Here is a 13,871-nt window from a genome sequence, read left to right as displayed (position 1 = left end):
GGGAAGGAACAGTTCGTGTTTCAGATGCACAGGCTGAGGGATAACAGGATCCTCTGGGATCTGGGGGCTGCTGGGACATGGGATCCGAGCTGGGATCAGTCTCTGGAGCTCTGTCCCCAGATATTTGGGGTTTGGGGCACATAAAATACCTTAAATTTCAGTATTTTTCTGCAAAGCATCCACACACCAGTGGGAATTGGGGGTTTTTCCTTTAAATAAGTGAATATGGTGCTGAGCCCTGTCATCCTGGGGGATTTAGGAGCTTTTTGAAGAGATTTCCCTGCATGTTGGAAGTTCATCTTTGTTCCAGAGGCTGTGAGGTGGGGGCAGAGGGCAGGTAGGGATTGAAAGCCCAGTTAGGCTGAGCCTAACTCAGGTGTGCTCCTTCCCTATGATGGGGCTCCCGGAGATGGATCATCTGAAAAGGGATTTTATTCTTGGCTGGGTTTGATCAGAACAGATCTGTTTTAAAGAAGGGTCTAAAAAAGCTTTTTTCCATGGTCATATCCATGGTTTTAAGCTGAAAGAGGGGAGGTTTAGGTGGGATAGGAGGAAATTCTTCCCTGTGAGGGCAGGGAGGGAATGGAATGGAATTCCCAGGGAAGCTGTGGCTGCCCCATCCCTGGCAGTGTCCATGGCCAGGCTGGAGAAAGGAGGGTTCTGGGAAGACCTTAAAGCTCCTTCCAGAGCCCAAAGGGGCTCCAGGAGAGCTCAGAGGAACTTGGGACAAGGGCTGGAGGGACAGGACACAGGGAACAGCTTCCCACTGCCAGAGGGCAGGGCTGGATGGGATACTGGGAGGAATTCCTCCCTGCAAAGGTGGGGAGGGTTTGGGATGGGATTCCCAGAGCAGCTGTGGCTGCCCCATCCCTGGAAGTGCTGGATGGGGCTTGGAGCAGCCTGGGATGGTGGAAGGTGTCCCTGCCCATGGCATGAGATCATCTTTGCCTTCCCTCCAACCCAAACCATCCCATGCCTGATTCCATGATCTGCTCTGTGCTGTTGAGCCCACCTGAGGCTCAGCTTTGATCTGTCCAGAACCTTTCCCACCTCTGCATTTCCATTTGTTTGTTTTGCAGACAAACCCCAACTACAGCCAAGAGAAGAACCGCTGCGAATACCTCCACAACAAACTGGCCCACATCAAAAAACTGATAGCAGAGTATGACCAGCAGCAGTTTTAGCTGCCACTCACCCCTGGACTGGGTAGGGCAAACCAAAATCCAGTCACCCTGGACGTTACGTTCCCTTTTATACACCCAAAATCCCTTTCAGAGACGAGCATTAATTCCTCGCGGTTGAAGAACTTGGGGATGACTTTAAGATGCCAGATCTGTCATGTCCACGTCCAGCACGCTCCTCCCGAGTTTTTAAGCCTCTCTGAATGTTGGAATGTAACAAATGGATAACAAAAAAAAAAAAAAAAAAAAATCACAAAAAATACCCAACCAAACAAAAAAATTCTGCTTATTTGAAGCCAGCGTTTGACACTTAAGGGAAAACTTGCCTAAAGTGACCGAAGCTCCCAGAGGTTAAGAATCTGTAAAAAGTTTGGCATGAAGTTGTAATTCCCCCTGGCCCAGCTCCACGTGGGTTACAAATTGTCCTGCACATGGTGAGGAACTGGAATTGCTGCTAGGACTGTTCGGAATGAGAGCTGTGTGCTCCCGGCTCCGCGGAAATACACCACGTTCCCTGAGCTCTCCTTGTCTGTCCCTGCTTTGTCATCCTCGGGGGGGAGGGAATTGTGGCAGCACAGGGGCTCCCCTGGGGCTCAGCACCTTGGCCAGGGAAGAGGTGGATCCCAAAAAAAACAAAACCCCTCCCAAAACCCCTTTTTTTCAATCTGCTCTGTGCGTTTGGGTGCAAACCTTCTGCCCAGTCTGCCCAGTTCACCTCCAGCTGCCAGTGCTGGGAAGATGGAGACCTCTCTGGCTTTGACTTTTCTAATTTTCTACCAAGGCAGCCAATTTTATTAATTGCTAATGAGACTATGGTCTATTTTTGTATCAAAAAAAAAAAAAAAAGAGGAAAGAAAAAAGCATCTTTTTTCTAAAACTGTGCCTCCCTTTTCCTTTTAGGCCAAGTGCTTGGGACCCTTTCCATGCAGTATTACTAAAACTTACCCAAGAGTCACCCAGATGAGTGACTTTATTCTCTGATCCATGAGAGGAGGGGGTGGGGGGGTGCTCTGCTTTCTCCTGGGATATTTTTTTTTGTGTGTTTGTGTCTTTCCAAGGCAGCAGCAAATCCTTGTGGGAGCAGTAAGGTGCTGTTTTCCCACACAGATCCCTTCCACCACTGGTGTGCTTTATCTCAGCCAGCTTCTCCCTGCAGTCCTGCTTCCTGATTTTTTTTTTTTTTTTGAATTCTTTACTTTGGATTGAAGGGAACGTTTTAGAGTATGGCCAGGGTGTGAGAAACACTCCGAAAAGCACAAAGGTGTCCTTTAACTCTGCTGTTCCTTTCTTTCTCTCCCCTCTCCCCTTTTTAATCCTGCCAGCCTGTGGGATTTGACTTCTTCCCGCTTCCGTTTATCTCAAAGTAAAGGATTCCTTCCCTGTGGAGTCTCCTTCCCTTGGAGGTTGCACTGAAGAGCCTTTCACCCTTTGAAGGAGAGGAATGGCAGAGTTAAGGAGGGAAACACTTCTTACAACAAGGAGTTATTTGAGTTTTTTCCTGCCCCAAACAAAACGTGGGTCCATCTGCTGTATTAAAAATAGGTGATAAAATTATTAATTATTATTATAATTACTATTATTTCATTGTTGTCACACAGCCAGGGCCACTGCTTTTGCTTTGTCACTTTATTCTGAGGTCTCTCCCTGTGCATCCAGCGCTCAGCAGGGCTTTGCCATCCCCTTCTCCAAGGGAAAGGTGACAGCCAGAGGGACACGGTGGCCGTGGCCCTTGGAATGCCACTGGAATGCCACCAGTCTTCCACTGGTCCTCAGCCCCAAACCTGTGGAGAAGGAGGGTGGGAAGAGATGCTCTGCCCAAGGAGCGCAGGGGGAGCACCCCAGAACCCCCCCCAGGGCGTTCCTGCTGGGAATCTCGGGGGTCAGGATTGCTTTGCTCCCGTCCCTTCCTCCCCAGATCAAATCAAAACCAAATCAGGGAGCGTTGGTGCAGCACCACCTGCCTCTGGTGCTTCTGGAAAACGCTGGGAGCTCTGGAGGCAAGGAGCTTTTGTCTGGAAAATTTCGTGCTCCTGCTCCGGGGGGCCTTGCCGTGGGAATCCCAGCCGGGAATTCTGGCAGCGGGGTGGGCGCGCCCGGAGCCGTGGGGATCTGGGAGGGGATGAGGAGGACCTGGGATGTCACAAACCCCCAGCCCCGCTGTGGGATTGTCACTGCACAGCCCGGCATCGCCGGCCCTGCCCAATGCCGGGATTTTGGGGTGGAAAAACTGAATTTCCCCAGTGCTGGGGCTTGGTGGGGGCTTCGTTCCGACTGCGGCGGAGGCGGAACTCGGGATGGCAGAAGAGGCAGCAGCTACAAACCCAGGATGAGTAAATTCTTCCATGGAAACACTTCTCCTGATCCTTAATATTTTGAAAGGAGGGGTTTTTTTTCTGTTGTTGCTTGGGAGGGAGGGGGGATAGAGATGGATCTCAATCTTTATACATCTGCTATAAGATATTTTTGCAAACAGAGTTGTATACAAAGATGTATTGTGTACATTTACATGTATATTCTGGAACTTCTAAAAAATTTGAATATAAAAAAAAACCCTGAAAATATTTAATGAATTATCCAAACTGTGAGACCCAATTAGCATCCACCAACTTCCTGCTTCACTTTTCTTTTGGACTGTGTTAAAGAATTGTAGTCGAATCTGCCTTTTTTTTTTTCTTTTTTTTTTCTTTTTTTTTTTTTTTTCTTTTTAGAGACGACGAAGCTTAGGCAAAATTTTGTGCTTTTTGGGTTAATAGAAACCAGTTCTAGGTGATTAAGTATGATCTTAACTTATTGATACTGTGTTTTACTTTGTAATATTGTACTGTGGATAAAAACTATATTGAGCCATGGAGTTGGAGTTTACAAAAGAGCTTTTCACTTTGCCAAAATGTTACAATTTCAAGGCAGCATAGTCTTCAGCTTTCCTAATCTTTTTTCTTAAGAGCTAGTGTCCTTTTTTTGTACACTAAAAAAGCTGAATGCTGATTTTGCAACATATAATAAATTCACTGTATTGGAAAACAAGCAGACAATAAGGTTGTGGATTTCTTTTCAGTGCTTCTCCCTGCAAGGAAACTCAAAAGGGAAAGGTGATAAATGGCTGGCGTGGAGCTTGGAAGCAGGAAACGGGAAGGAACCGGGTCACTTGAGTGAGCTGAAGTGTCAGAGCAGGGAGTAGGTAAGAAAGAGGAGAGGGAAGAGGTGCTTGGAGCGGGCCAGCTCCTTGGAACGCTGCGCTGGGATCGGCCTCCAGCACTGGCACGAGCTGGGGGGGGCTTCCCGCTGCAGCACCGGCCGGGTTTTTGGAGGAAAAGCTGCTTTGGAAGAGGCGCTGGATGCTGCTGGTGTCAGCCTGGAGGGTCCGTGGCCCCGGAGCAGCAGGAGGCTCTGGGATGCTCAGAATCCACGGAGGGGCTGCTGGGGCAGTGAGTCTCGTCCTGGGGATGCTGCTGGAGCAGGAGGTGGGGATGAGCCTGGCACGGACCCTGCCGGAGCTCTCCCACCCCCTCCCGCCCGGCTGAATCATCCTGCAGAAAGCTGGGCTGTGTCAGGACTGTCCCTTTTCTTGCTGTCACCAGGGATTGCTCTGGCCCTGCCTTCGGCTGCATCCCTGGGGCCGGATGGAGCAGCAACACAAAATCAAGGATAAAACTACTCAGGAGTGTAATAGCCTTGGAGTCGCTGCTGCTTTCCTGCTGCCTCCCTTCCTGGAGCAGAGGGTGACCAGCACCAACTCAAGGGCCAGAGGCCACAGGTGCTGGCACTGCCTTCCCTGTGTCCATAACGTGTTCACTTGGGTTAAGTGCTGGGTTCGGGATTGTCCCTCCAAAACAGACTATGGAGAAGGTGACAATAATCCAGGGATCAAATAACGTTTTACGGAGTCTTGGTTTATTGTTTTAAAGGTGTCCTTGTCCTTGCAGCTGACACGGCAGCACCAGCACCCGCACGAGGAGACACCGGTGGGACTCGGCCATGGAGCAAGAGCTGAGCCCAGGCTCTTGCAAATCCCCAAATCCTCCAGTTTTAGTTTCAGATGTGGCTTCTGAGCCAAGCTCTGCACCCCAGGCCCCCTTCACCCTCTGTGAGCTTCCCCCGGGGCGCTGAGCGGATCCAAGGCCGGTTCCTGCCCCGCGGGGCCGCTCACACAGGAAGGGTCCCCATCCCCTCCCAGCTTTCCTGGGGAATTCCTCCCAACCGCTGGCAGCTCCGGCGCTGCCCGGGGTCACGCATTGAGCTCATTAACTCGGAGCTGCCCCAGTGGAAATTTACTGGCTGCGTTTGCTGTGCCAGAGCCAGCCGGGCTCCTGCCGCCGCCGCCTCCTTATCGGCACCGCCGGGAGCCGGGACCGCCGCGCCGGGAGCATCCCCGCTCTCCGCGTCCTCCCGGATGGCAAAACCGAGCCGGGTGCAGGCTCGGGAGGAGCCCTGGGCTCTGATAATTCACTGATAACTCGGGTCACACCTGGGAACAGTCACTTCGCACCACATCTTGCACAAACTGCCCCTAATTTGGGGTCATGCAGGCGTGGGAAGGCCCTGGCCAGGTTTGAGGGATGCTGGAAACACGGTGACAGCATCGTGGGCGTTTTTTCCCCTGTGGATGTTTTTTCCACATGGGTTTTTTTCCCCTGTGGATTTTTCCTTCGTGGGTTTTTCCCCTGGGCACCCTTCTCTGCTCGTGGCTCGTTTACAGGAGGAAGCTCATTAGAATAATTCGTCCTTGCCACGGTCCGATGGCTCTGGTCCCTCTCCCAGAGCAGCTGCTGCACCTCCAGCGCCGGGCACGACCCCCAAAATCACCCCCTGCTCCCTCCCTTCCAGGCATGGGTCCGACCTTGGGCACGCAGCGCCCGGAGGGCGATGGCACAGGGAGAGGGAGGAGGATGAGGAGCTGCCAGCATGGATAATGAAGGGCCAGAGCCTGGGATTATGTTACACTAGGGGAAAAAACCCAACCGTGGAGGAAGGAAAACGTGGCAAGGGAATGCTGAGGCTGTTTCAAGGCACAAATCTGGGGCTGGCGCGGTTGGCCTCGACCTGTTGTGGGGGGGGACAGAAGCAGGAACCCCCCAGCCGAGCCCTTCCCAGCACTCCCAGCATCTCCGGCTGCTGCAGGACCAGCCCCTGAACCTGCTTATAATGAAGCTCTGCGGAGTTTGGGAGCCCCCGGGGGGGGGGCTGCGTGGCCTGGATACCCACCCCGGGGCTGGAGCGGGGGGTCTGCTGGCAGCGGGGGGTGGGCACCATTGCTGGGGGAGCGGGGCCGGTCGCTATGGCTCCGCTACGGCTCCGCTGGCCCCCCGCCAGCCCCCGGCAGCTGGGGAGCGAAGGCACTGGGCGGCCGGCCCGGGCTCCCGGCCCATGGACGCGTTGGGCGAGCGGGAACAAGGGAGCCCCGCTCATGCGGTGCCGAGCGTGGGAGGAGTGGGAAGGGAGTGGGGGAAGGAACAATGGTGGGAGTTATGGGAGGGGGGCGAAAAAAAAAAAAAGTAAAAAAATAAGAAAAAAAAAAAAAAAAAGAGGAAAGCAGTGGAAAAATACCAGTTCTGGGCCCCTGGCAGCGCTGCCCGGACCCTCCCCGCCCCAGGATTATTGTACAAAGAAATGTTATTTTTGTTTCAATAATTTGCTGAGGCACTGGCATTCCAGCGCGGGGCTCGTTTTGTCCTCCAGCCCGGCACCAAGGGATCATTGTTCCTCCATGGCCAAGGGGCCGGACGCGGCCCCCCGGCACCGCCGTGCCCTTCACCGCCGCCTCTCCCCGCGGCCGCCCGGCCGCAGGTGCCCTCCGGGGTCGGTCCCGGTGGGTCCCGTCCCGCTGCGTGCCGGAGGGTGGGTGGCGATGGCAGCGAGCCCCGAGGAGCGGGGTGGGTGGCGGAGGAGGGCAGAGCTGTCCTCGCCGTGTCTGCGGGGAGCGAGGGTGGGGAGGGACCCGGGGCGTTGCTCCGGCTCCGGGGGCCCCTTTGAAGCGGGGCGGGCCATTGAAAGGCAGCGGGACCCCGGGGGCCGCCAGCGGGGGGGCGGCCACGGCCCCGTTCTCTGCGCCGGCCCCGGGCACCCCCCGCGCTCCCCGGGCCCACACGGGGGGGGGCGGCCTCACACGGGGGCCGGTGCCCCCCGGCAGCGCCGGCGGGGACCCGGGGTGGGCGCTGGAGGGGCGGCGGGGGCTCCGGCGAGCCGTGACTTTCGGGGTGCCCACGCCGGGGGGCTCTGGGGTGTCCATGCCAGGGGCTGCGGGGTGCCATGACCTTCGGGGTGTCCCTGCCGGGGGCTCCGGGGTGCCGTGACTTTTGGGGTGCCCACGCCGGGGGCAGCAGCAGGATAACAGGGGCTGCCGGGGGCAGCGCGGTGCCGGTGCCGGTGCGGGGCTGGCAGCCCTGTGGGAGCGGCGCCGTGGGAAGGCGCCCGCGAGTCCCGGGCGCAGGAAGCCGCCGGCCCGGGGCTGTCAATGGCCGGAAGGCGGCGGCGGGACCCCCGGTCCCGGCCCGGGACCGGCTCCGGCGACACTTCCCCTTCCCGGGTCAGCGGCCGCTTCCCCCTCCTGCCCGTCACCTCCCGCCGCTCCCCCCGGTACGAGCGGCCGGCGTGGTCCGGGGAGCCCCGCACGTGCCCCGGCACCGGGGGTCGGGGGCTCGGGGGGGGTCCGGGGGGTCCGGGGCTGCCGGTGCCGTTGGGCACGTGCGGGGGGCGCGGCCGGGCGGGGGCGGGGCCGGGGCGGGGCCGAGGAGCCGATTAAGCGGCGGGAGCCGGGGCGGCCGCAGCGCGATCGCATCGTCCCCGCGGGGCGGCACCGGACACCGGGTACTGAACACCGGACACCGGCTGCCGGCACTGGGCACCGCACACCGGGCACAGGATACCGCCACCAGACAACGGGCACCGGGCGCAACCACTGGTACCGGGCACCGGCACCGATAGAGACACAGACACCGGCTCCGGCTCCTGCGCGCCCGGCGCGGCCCGGCCCGGTGAGTGCCCGCGGCTGGGCGGGACTGACCCCCGGAGAGGTTCGGGTTTGCGGATCCGTGTCCCCCCGCGCCCTCGGCGGGGTCAGCTCTCGTCCCGGTGTCCCCCGCCACCCCGGGGTGCTGGGACACCCGCTGTCCCCAAATCCCCTTTCCCCTGGAGAGGGGCAGCCCTTGTTCCCATGTCCCCTGTGCCACCCCGGGCTGCTGGGACAGTCTTGCTCCGATGTCCCCTGGGACAGCTCTGGGAGTGGAAACAGCCCTCGTCCCCATGTCCCCTGCCTCATCTGTCACCCCAGGGTGTAGGGACAGCCCCTGTCACCGAATTCCCTGCATGCCTGGGAGCGACAGCTTCTGTCCCCACGTCCCCTGCACGCTCTGACATCCCCAGGAGCAGGGACACCCCTGGTCCCCGTGTCCCCTGTGCCACCCCAGGGTGCAGGGTTTGTCCCCACGTCACCTGGAAGTGCCTTCTGCCACCCCCAGGGATCGAGGGCACAGTTCCCACGTCCCCTGTAGCCCCCGGCCCCCCGGCGTGCAGGGACACCCCATGTCCCCTGGGAGCATCCCTAGTCCCCCCCGCCTTCCTGTGCCACCCCCAGGGAGGGGACACCAGGGACAGTCCCTGTCTGCCCCGCACCCCTCGGCTCTCTGGGCCCTCCGTGAGGTCCTGGGGTGAGGGTGTCCCCCCCCAAACCCCCTCCTGTCCCGGGACACGCGTGGGAAGGGGCTGCAGTGAGCGTCCCAGTGCCACCACCAGGCTGGGAGGGCAGGGAGCCAAGGTCCCCACGGGCGGCACAGCCACGTCCCAGCAGGGCGGAGGGCCCGGGGAGGGCCGGGGGGGGGTGGCCCGGCGTGCCAGGCCAGCGGCGCTGACACCCATTTCCTCCTATTGCAGCTCCAGGAACAATGGCAGAGCCGTTCCTCGTGGAGAGCCCCAACGTCACCTACAGCAAGGACTTCATCGAGGCCAAGTACACGTACAGCACCGTGCACGTCTGCAAGGAGAACGGCGTCACCAAGGTGGGCAGGTGGTGGGGGGCTCGGGGGGGCTCTGCTCGTCCCCTCTGTCCCCAGCTGTCCCCTCTCTCTGTCCCCAGGTGCGGCCGTGCTCCACCCGCTTCACCTTCCGCACGGGCCGGCAGGTGCCGCGCCTGGGGGTGATGCTGGTGGGCTGGGGGGGCAACAACGGCACCACGGTGACGGCGGCCGTGCTGGCCAACAAGCTGGGGCTGTCCTGGATGACCAAGACGGGGCGCAAGGTGGGTGTCCCCGGCAAGGGGAGGTGTCCCCAGTGTGACCCCAGTGAGGGGGTTCCCCCCCCCCCCGGTGTGACCCCTGCAAGGTGGGTGTCCCCAGTGAGATCCCAGCGAGGGGGGTGTCCCCAGCAGGGTCCCTGCAAGAGGTGTGTCCCCAGAGTGACCTCAGTGAAGAGGGTGTCCCCGGAGTGACCTCAGTGGGGTGGGTGTCATCAGTGTGACCTCAGTGCAGTGGGTGTCCTCAGTGTGACCCCTGCAAGGGCCGTGTCCCCGGGGTGTCCCCAGAAGGACCCCAGTGGGATCCCAGCAGGGTGAGTGTCCCCAGAATGACCCCTGGGACCCGGGGTCATCCCACAGGGATGGGGACACCAAGCTTGGCTGCACCGGTGTCCTGCACCCCGATCTCCTCCCTGCCCCTGCAGAGGGGCTCCGCAGCCCCAGCCCCCAATTTGGGGGTGCTGGGACCCCTCCTCTCCCTGCCATCCTCTCATCCTTGCCCTTGCCATCCCAGAAAGCCAACTACTACGGCTCCCTGCTCCAAGCCTCCACCGTGTGCCTGGGCACCGGCCCCTCCGGTGATGTCTACGTGCCCTTCCGGGACCTGCTGCCCATGGTGCACCCCAACGACATCGTCTTCGACGGTAGGTGGGACACGGGGGGGACCCCACAGCGGCACGGGACACCCCGAGCGCTTGGGTCACCCCGTGTCCCCCAGGCTGGGACATCTCCTCGCTGAACCTGGCGGAGGCCATGAAGCGGGCGGAGGTGCTGGAGTGGCCGCTGCAGGAGCAGCTCTGGCCCCACATGGAGAAGATGAAGCCCCGACCTTCCATCTACATCCCCGAATTCATCGCCGCCAACCAGGAGGAGCGGGCGGACAACATCCTGCGGGGCTCCATGGCCGAGCAGGTCCTGGCGGGGCGGGGCAGGGGAGGGGACAAGGGCCATGGGGGGCAGTGCCACCGCTCTGACGCGTCCCGGCCCTGACCCAGGTGGAGCAGATCCGCAGGGACATCCGAGACTTCAAGGAGAGCAGCGGGGTGGACAAAGTCATCGTCCTGTGGACGGCCAACACGGAGAGGTTCTGTGACATCGTGCCGGGGCTCAACGACACCGCCGACAACCTGCTGAGGGCCATCGAGGTCAGGGGGCGGGCGAGGGGAGCCGGGAGGGTGACAGCAGCACCGCGGTGGCGCTGAGCTGCCCCGTGTCCCCGCAGCGAGGCCTGGAGGTGTCCCCGTCCACGCTCTTCGCCGTGGCCAGCATCCTGGAGGGCTGCGCCTACATCAACGGGTCCCCCCAGAACACGTTCGTGCCGGGGGCGGTGGAATTGGCCGCCCAGCGCCGCGTCTTCATCGGCGGCGACGACTTCAAGTCGGGGCAGACCAAGCTCAAGTCGGTGCTGGTGGATTTCCTGGTGGGCGCCGGGCTCAAGGTACGTGGGGACAGACAGAGGGGTGTCCCCAGCTGCAGGGGACAAGGGGTGACCTGCCCGTGCCCCCCTTGGCCAGACCAAGTCCATCGTGAGCTACAACCACCTGGGGAACAACGACGGCAAGAACCTCTCGGCACCGCAGCAGTTCCGCTCCAAGGAGATCTCCAAGAGCAACGTGGTGGACGACACGGTCCAGGCCAACCCCATCCTCTACGGCCCCCAGGACAAGCCTGACCACTGCGTGAGTTGGGGGGCTCTGGGGGGGGGGGGGGTCACACACACGTGGGGGGTGACAATGGGGGTGACGGGGACGTGGCTTTGGCAGGTGGTGATCAAGTACGTGCCCTACGTGGGGGACAGCAAGCGGGCGCTGGACGAGTACACGTCCGAGATCATGATGGGTGGCACCAACACCATCGTCATCCACAACACCTGCGAGGTGCGTGCGGGGCCACCGGCGTGTCCCCAGGGTGTCCCCAGGGTGTCCCCAGGGTGTCCCCTCAGTGCCTGGGTACCTCCTCACCCCCTTGCTGCCCGCAGGACTCGCTGCTGGCCAGCCCCATCATCCTGGACCTGGCCATCCTGACGGAGCTGTGCCAGCGCATCACCTTCTGCACCGAGGCCGATCCCGAGTTCCAGGGCTTCCACAGCGTCCTCTCCATCCTCGCCTTCCTCTGCAAGGCCCCGCTCGTGCCCGAGGGCACCCCCGTGGTCAACGCGCTCTTCCGCCAGCGCAGCTGCATCGAGAACATCCTGAGGTACCCGGGGTCCCCGTTCACCAAGTGCCACCGCCCCAGTGCCCGTGGTGGCACCCAAAGGCTTGTGGGAGGTCCCAGTGTGGGATAGCCCAGTGCCCATCGTGGGGTGTCCAAATCCAGGGGGTCCTGGAGGCCAAGGCCTGGGATGCCCAGTGCTGGGGATGGGTCCCAGTGCCACCAGTGGGTTCCGGTATGTCCTGGTGAATGATGGTGCCAGTGCCCAGAGGTCCTGGAGATGCCCAGGACCAAGGTCCCAGCACGGATGGGTCCCCGTTTCTCAGTCCTGGGGTGCTCGAGGGGAGCAGGGTCCCCATGCCCAGGGTGTCCCAACACACAGACCCTGGCACCCAGTGCCCCGTGGCTCCTGCACCAGTGGGTCCCAGTCCCTGATGCCCAGAGGGGGAGCCCAAAACAAATGGATCCCAGTGCCCAACACGACGGATCCCAGTGCCCAGCACCAGTGGCTCCCATTGGGTCCCGGTAACCAAAGCCTGGGGTTCCCAGTGCCTGGGGTGCCCCATTCCAGCTGGTCCCAGTGCCTAACACCTGGAGGTGCCCCACTCCAGTATCCCCCAGTTCCCATCACCAGCACATCCCAATGCCCAGAACACCCATCCCACTCCCCACCCCGTGCCCAACACTCCGTGTCCCCCACCCCGTGAGTGCCCAGTGCCACCTCCCCACCCTCCCCCAGCCCCGGGGTGCCCCACCCTGACCCCCTCTGTGCCCCCAGGGCCTGCCTGGGGCTGCCCCCCCAGAACCACATGCTGCTGGAGCACAAGATGCAGCGGCCGGCGCCGAGCCCCAAGCGCGCCTGTCCCGGGGGGGCCGCCTGTCCCCTGGTCCCCAAGAAGAGCCCGGCAGCGCCCGCCCAGCTCAACGGGCACCCCTGTGCCCCCCGGCCGGGGCCGCCCCGAGCCCCCCTGCACATCGACGGCGCCGACTAACCCCGACTGCCCCGTGCCAGCCCGGAGCGGCTTTTTAGGGGGGTGGGGGGTGGGAAGGGTGGGTTTGGGTGGGGGGGGACTGTTCCCCCCCCCCCCCCCCACCCCAAATGTTGATGGCGACTCCAAACTGTGAAGCTTTGTACCCACCAATAAACCCGGAGCACAGCGTGACCCCTCCCCACGGCTTTTGGGGTCCCCTCACTTGGTTCTTGGGGTCGCCTTCATCTGGTCTTTGGGGTCCCCCAGATGGTTCCTGAGACCCTCACCTGGTTTTGGGGTCCCCCTCACCTCGTTCCTCTTCAGGTCTTCCTCACCTGGTTTTGGGGTCCCCCCACCCCCAACGAGACCCAAATATCGCCACCTTCTGAAAAAAAATCAAATTACATTTATTGATGCGGGGGGGGGGGGTGTTGGGGGGGTCGTGGGGTGGTTTTTTTTTTTTTTTTTTGGTCATTTTAGGCCTTTTTTTTCTTTTTTTTGCTCTTTTTGTATTTTTTCTTTTTTTTTTTCTTTTTGTACTTTTTTTTTTGGGGGGGGGGGTTCTCCCATTTTGTTTTGATAAGCAATGGGGGGGGGGGGCTAAAGGCTTAGAAATGAGGGGGGGTCCCTACACAGAACGACTACGCCTATGGGGGGGGTCACCCCTATGGGGGCTGGGGGCTGCCCCCCACCTGGGGGGGGCACGAGGGGGACCCCCAGTGTGGGGCTGTACAGGGGAAGGGGGGTCTGGGTGTGCGGCGGCATTTTGGGGGGGCTCTTGGGGGGGAAGGTCAGGGGGGGCTTTGAGGTCCTTTCTGTTATAAAAGAGGAAAAAATCAGCAAAACCAAAAAAAATCCAAAAACCAAAACAAAAAAAACACCAAAAAACAAAAAACCCCAAAAAAACCCAAAACCACACCAAAAAAAAAAAAATTCCTTCATATTAAAGTGGTCCCTGGGGGGGTCGGGGGGGGCCCCGGTCTGGCGCTCGGGGGGGGCCGGGGATCACAGTGCTGGCTGAGCACACAGACGGGGCTGGGGGGGCTGGGACCCCCCCGGGGCTGGGGGGGCTGCTCTGCACTGGGACCCCCCTAAAGAGCCCGGAGAGGTGGAGGGGGGGTGGCTCCATGGGGGGGGTTATGGCTTAGCCCCCCCACTCCTTCCCTCTCCCCCAGCACAGCCCAGATTTAGGGGGGGGGGGATCTGCACCCTCATTGGGGGGGCTGTGCTGGTTCTGCCACCCCCCTCCCCCACAGGGTGTGGTTTGGGGGGGCGGCACTGGGAGAATTGGGAGGGGGGTCACACCCTCCCAGCCTGGGGGGGCACAGCTCAGTGAAGCCCCCC

The 13,871-nt window shown here is 60.6% G+C and overlaps 2 protein-coding genes across 2 annotated transcripts in view; both read left to right on the top strand.

Annotated features, from left to right (window-relative positions):
• The window catches only part of ELL (elongation factor for RNA polymerase II), a 53,567-nt gene extending 49,362 nt beyond the window's left edge, over positions 1 to 4,205 (top strand). Inside the window, exon 12 of the mRNA XM_068996900.1 lies at positions 1,080 to 4,205. Coding sequence (XP_068853001.1) covers positions 1,080 to 1,184 — 105 coding nt within the window. The 3' untranslated portion in view covers positions 1,185 to 4,205. The remainder of the gene's footprint in view (positions 1 to 1,079) is intronic.
• Positions 4,206 to 7,932: 3,727 nt separating this feature from the next.
• ISYNA1 (inositol-3-phosphate synthase 1) lies at positions 7,933 to 12,749 on the top strand. The gene is made up of 11 exons (XM_068997109.1): positions 7,933 to 8,152; positions 9,048 to 9,172; positions 9,250 to 9,411; positions 9,920 to 10,049; positions 10,124 to 10,317; positions 10,401 to 10,550; positions 10,628 to 10,843; positions 10,920 to 11,084; positions 11,169 to 11,282; positions 11,384 to 11,601; positions 12,335 to 12,749. The coding sequence occupies exons 2-11, from the start codon at positions 9,059 to 9,061 to the stop codon at positions 12,546 to 12,548; spliced, it is 1,677 nt and encodes a 558-aa protein (XP_068853210.1). The 5' UTR covers positions 7,933 to 8,152; positions 9,048 to 9,058; the 3' UTR covers positions 12,549 to 12,749.
• The last annotated feature ends 1,122 nt before the right edge of the window (positions 12,750 to 13,871 follow it).

Source organism: Aphelocoma coerulescens, chromosome 28 (assembly GCF_041296385.1).
Source record: "Aphelocoma coerulescens isolate FSJ_1873_10779 chromosome 28, UR_Acoe_1.0, whole genome shotgun sequence".
In the NCBI taxonomy this organism is placed as follows: Eukaryota; Metazoa; Chordata; class Aves; order Passeriformes; family Corvidae; genus Aphelocoma; species Aphelocoma coerulescens.
Note: the sequence above shows the minus strand (reverse complement) of the source record. Positions and strands in the feature narration are given on the sequence as shown.

Coding starts and splice junctions, on each gene's coding strand:
- ISYNA1 (XM_068997109.1), top strand. CDS start 9,059: ATGGCAGAGCCGTTCCTCGTGGAGAGCCCCAACGTCACCTACAGCAAG. Junction 10,050..10,123: donor CAACGACATCGTCTTCGACG/GTAGGTGGGACA, acceptor CGTGTCCCCCAG/GCTGGGACATCTCCTCGCTG. Junction 10,844..10,919: donor TGGTGGGCGCCGGGCTCAAG/GTACGTGGGGAC, acceptor CCCCTTGGCCAG/ACCAAGTCCATCGTGAGCTA.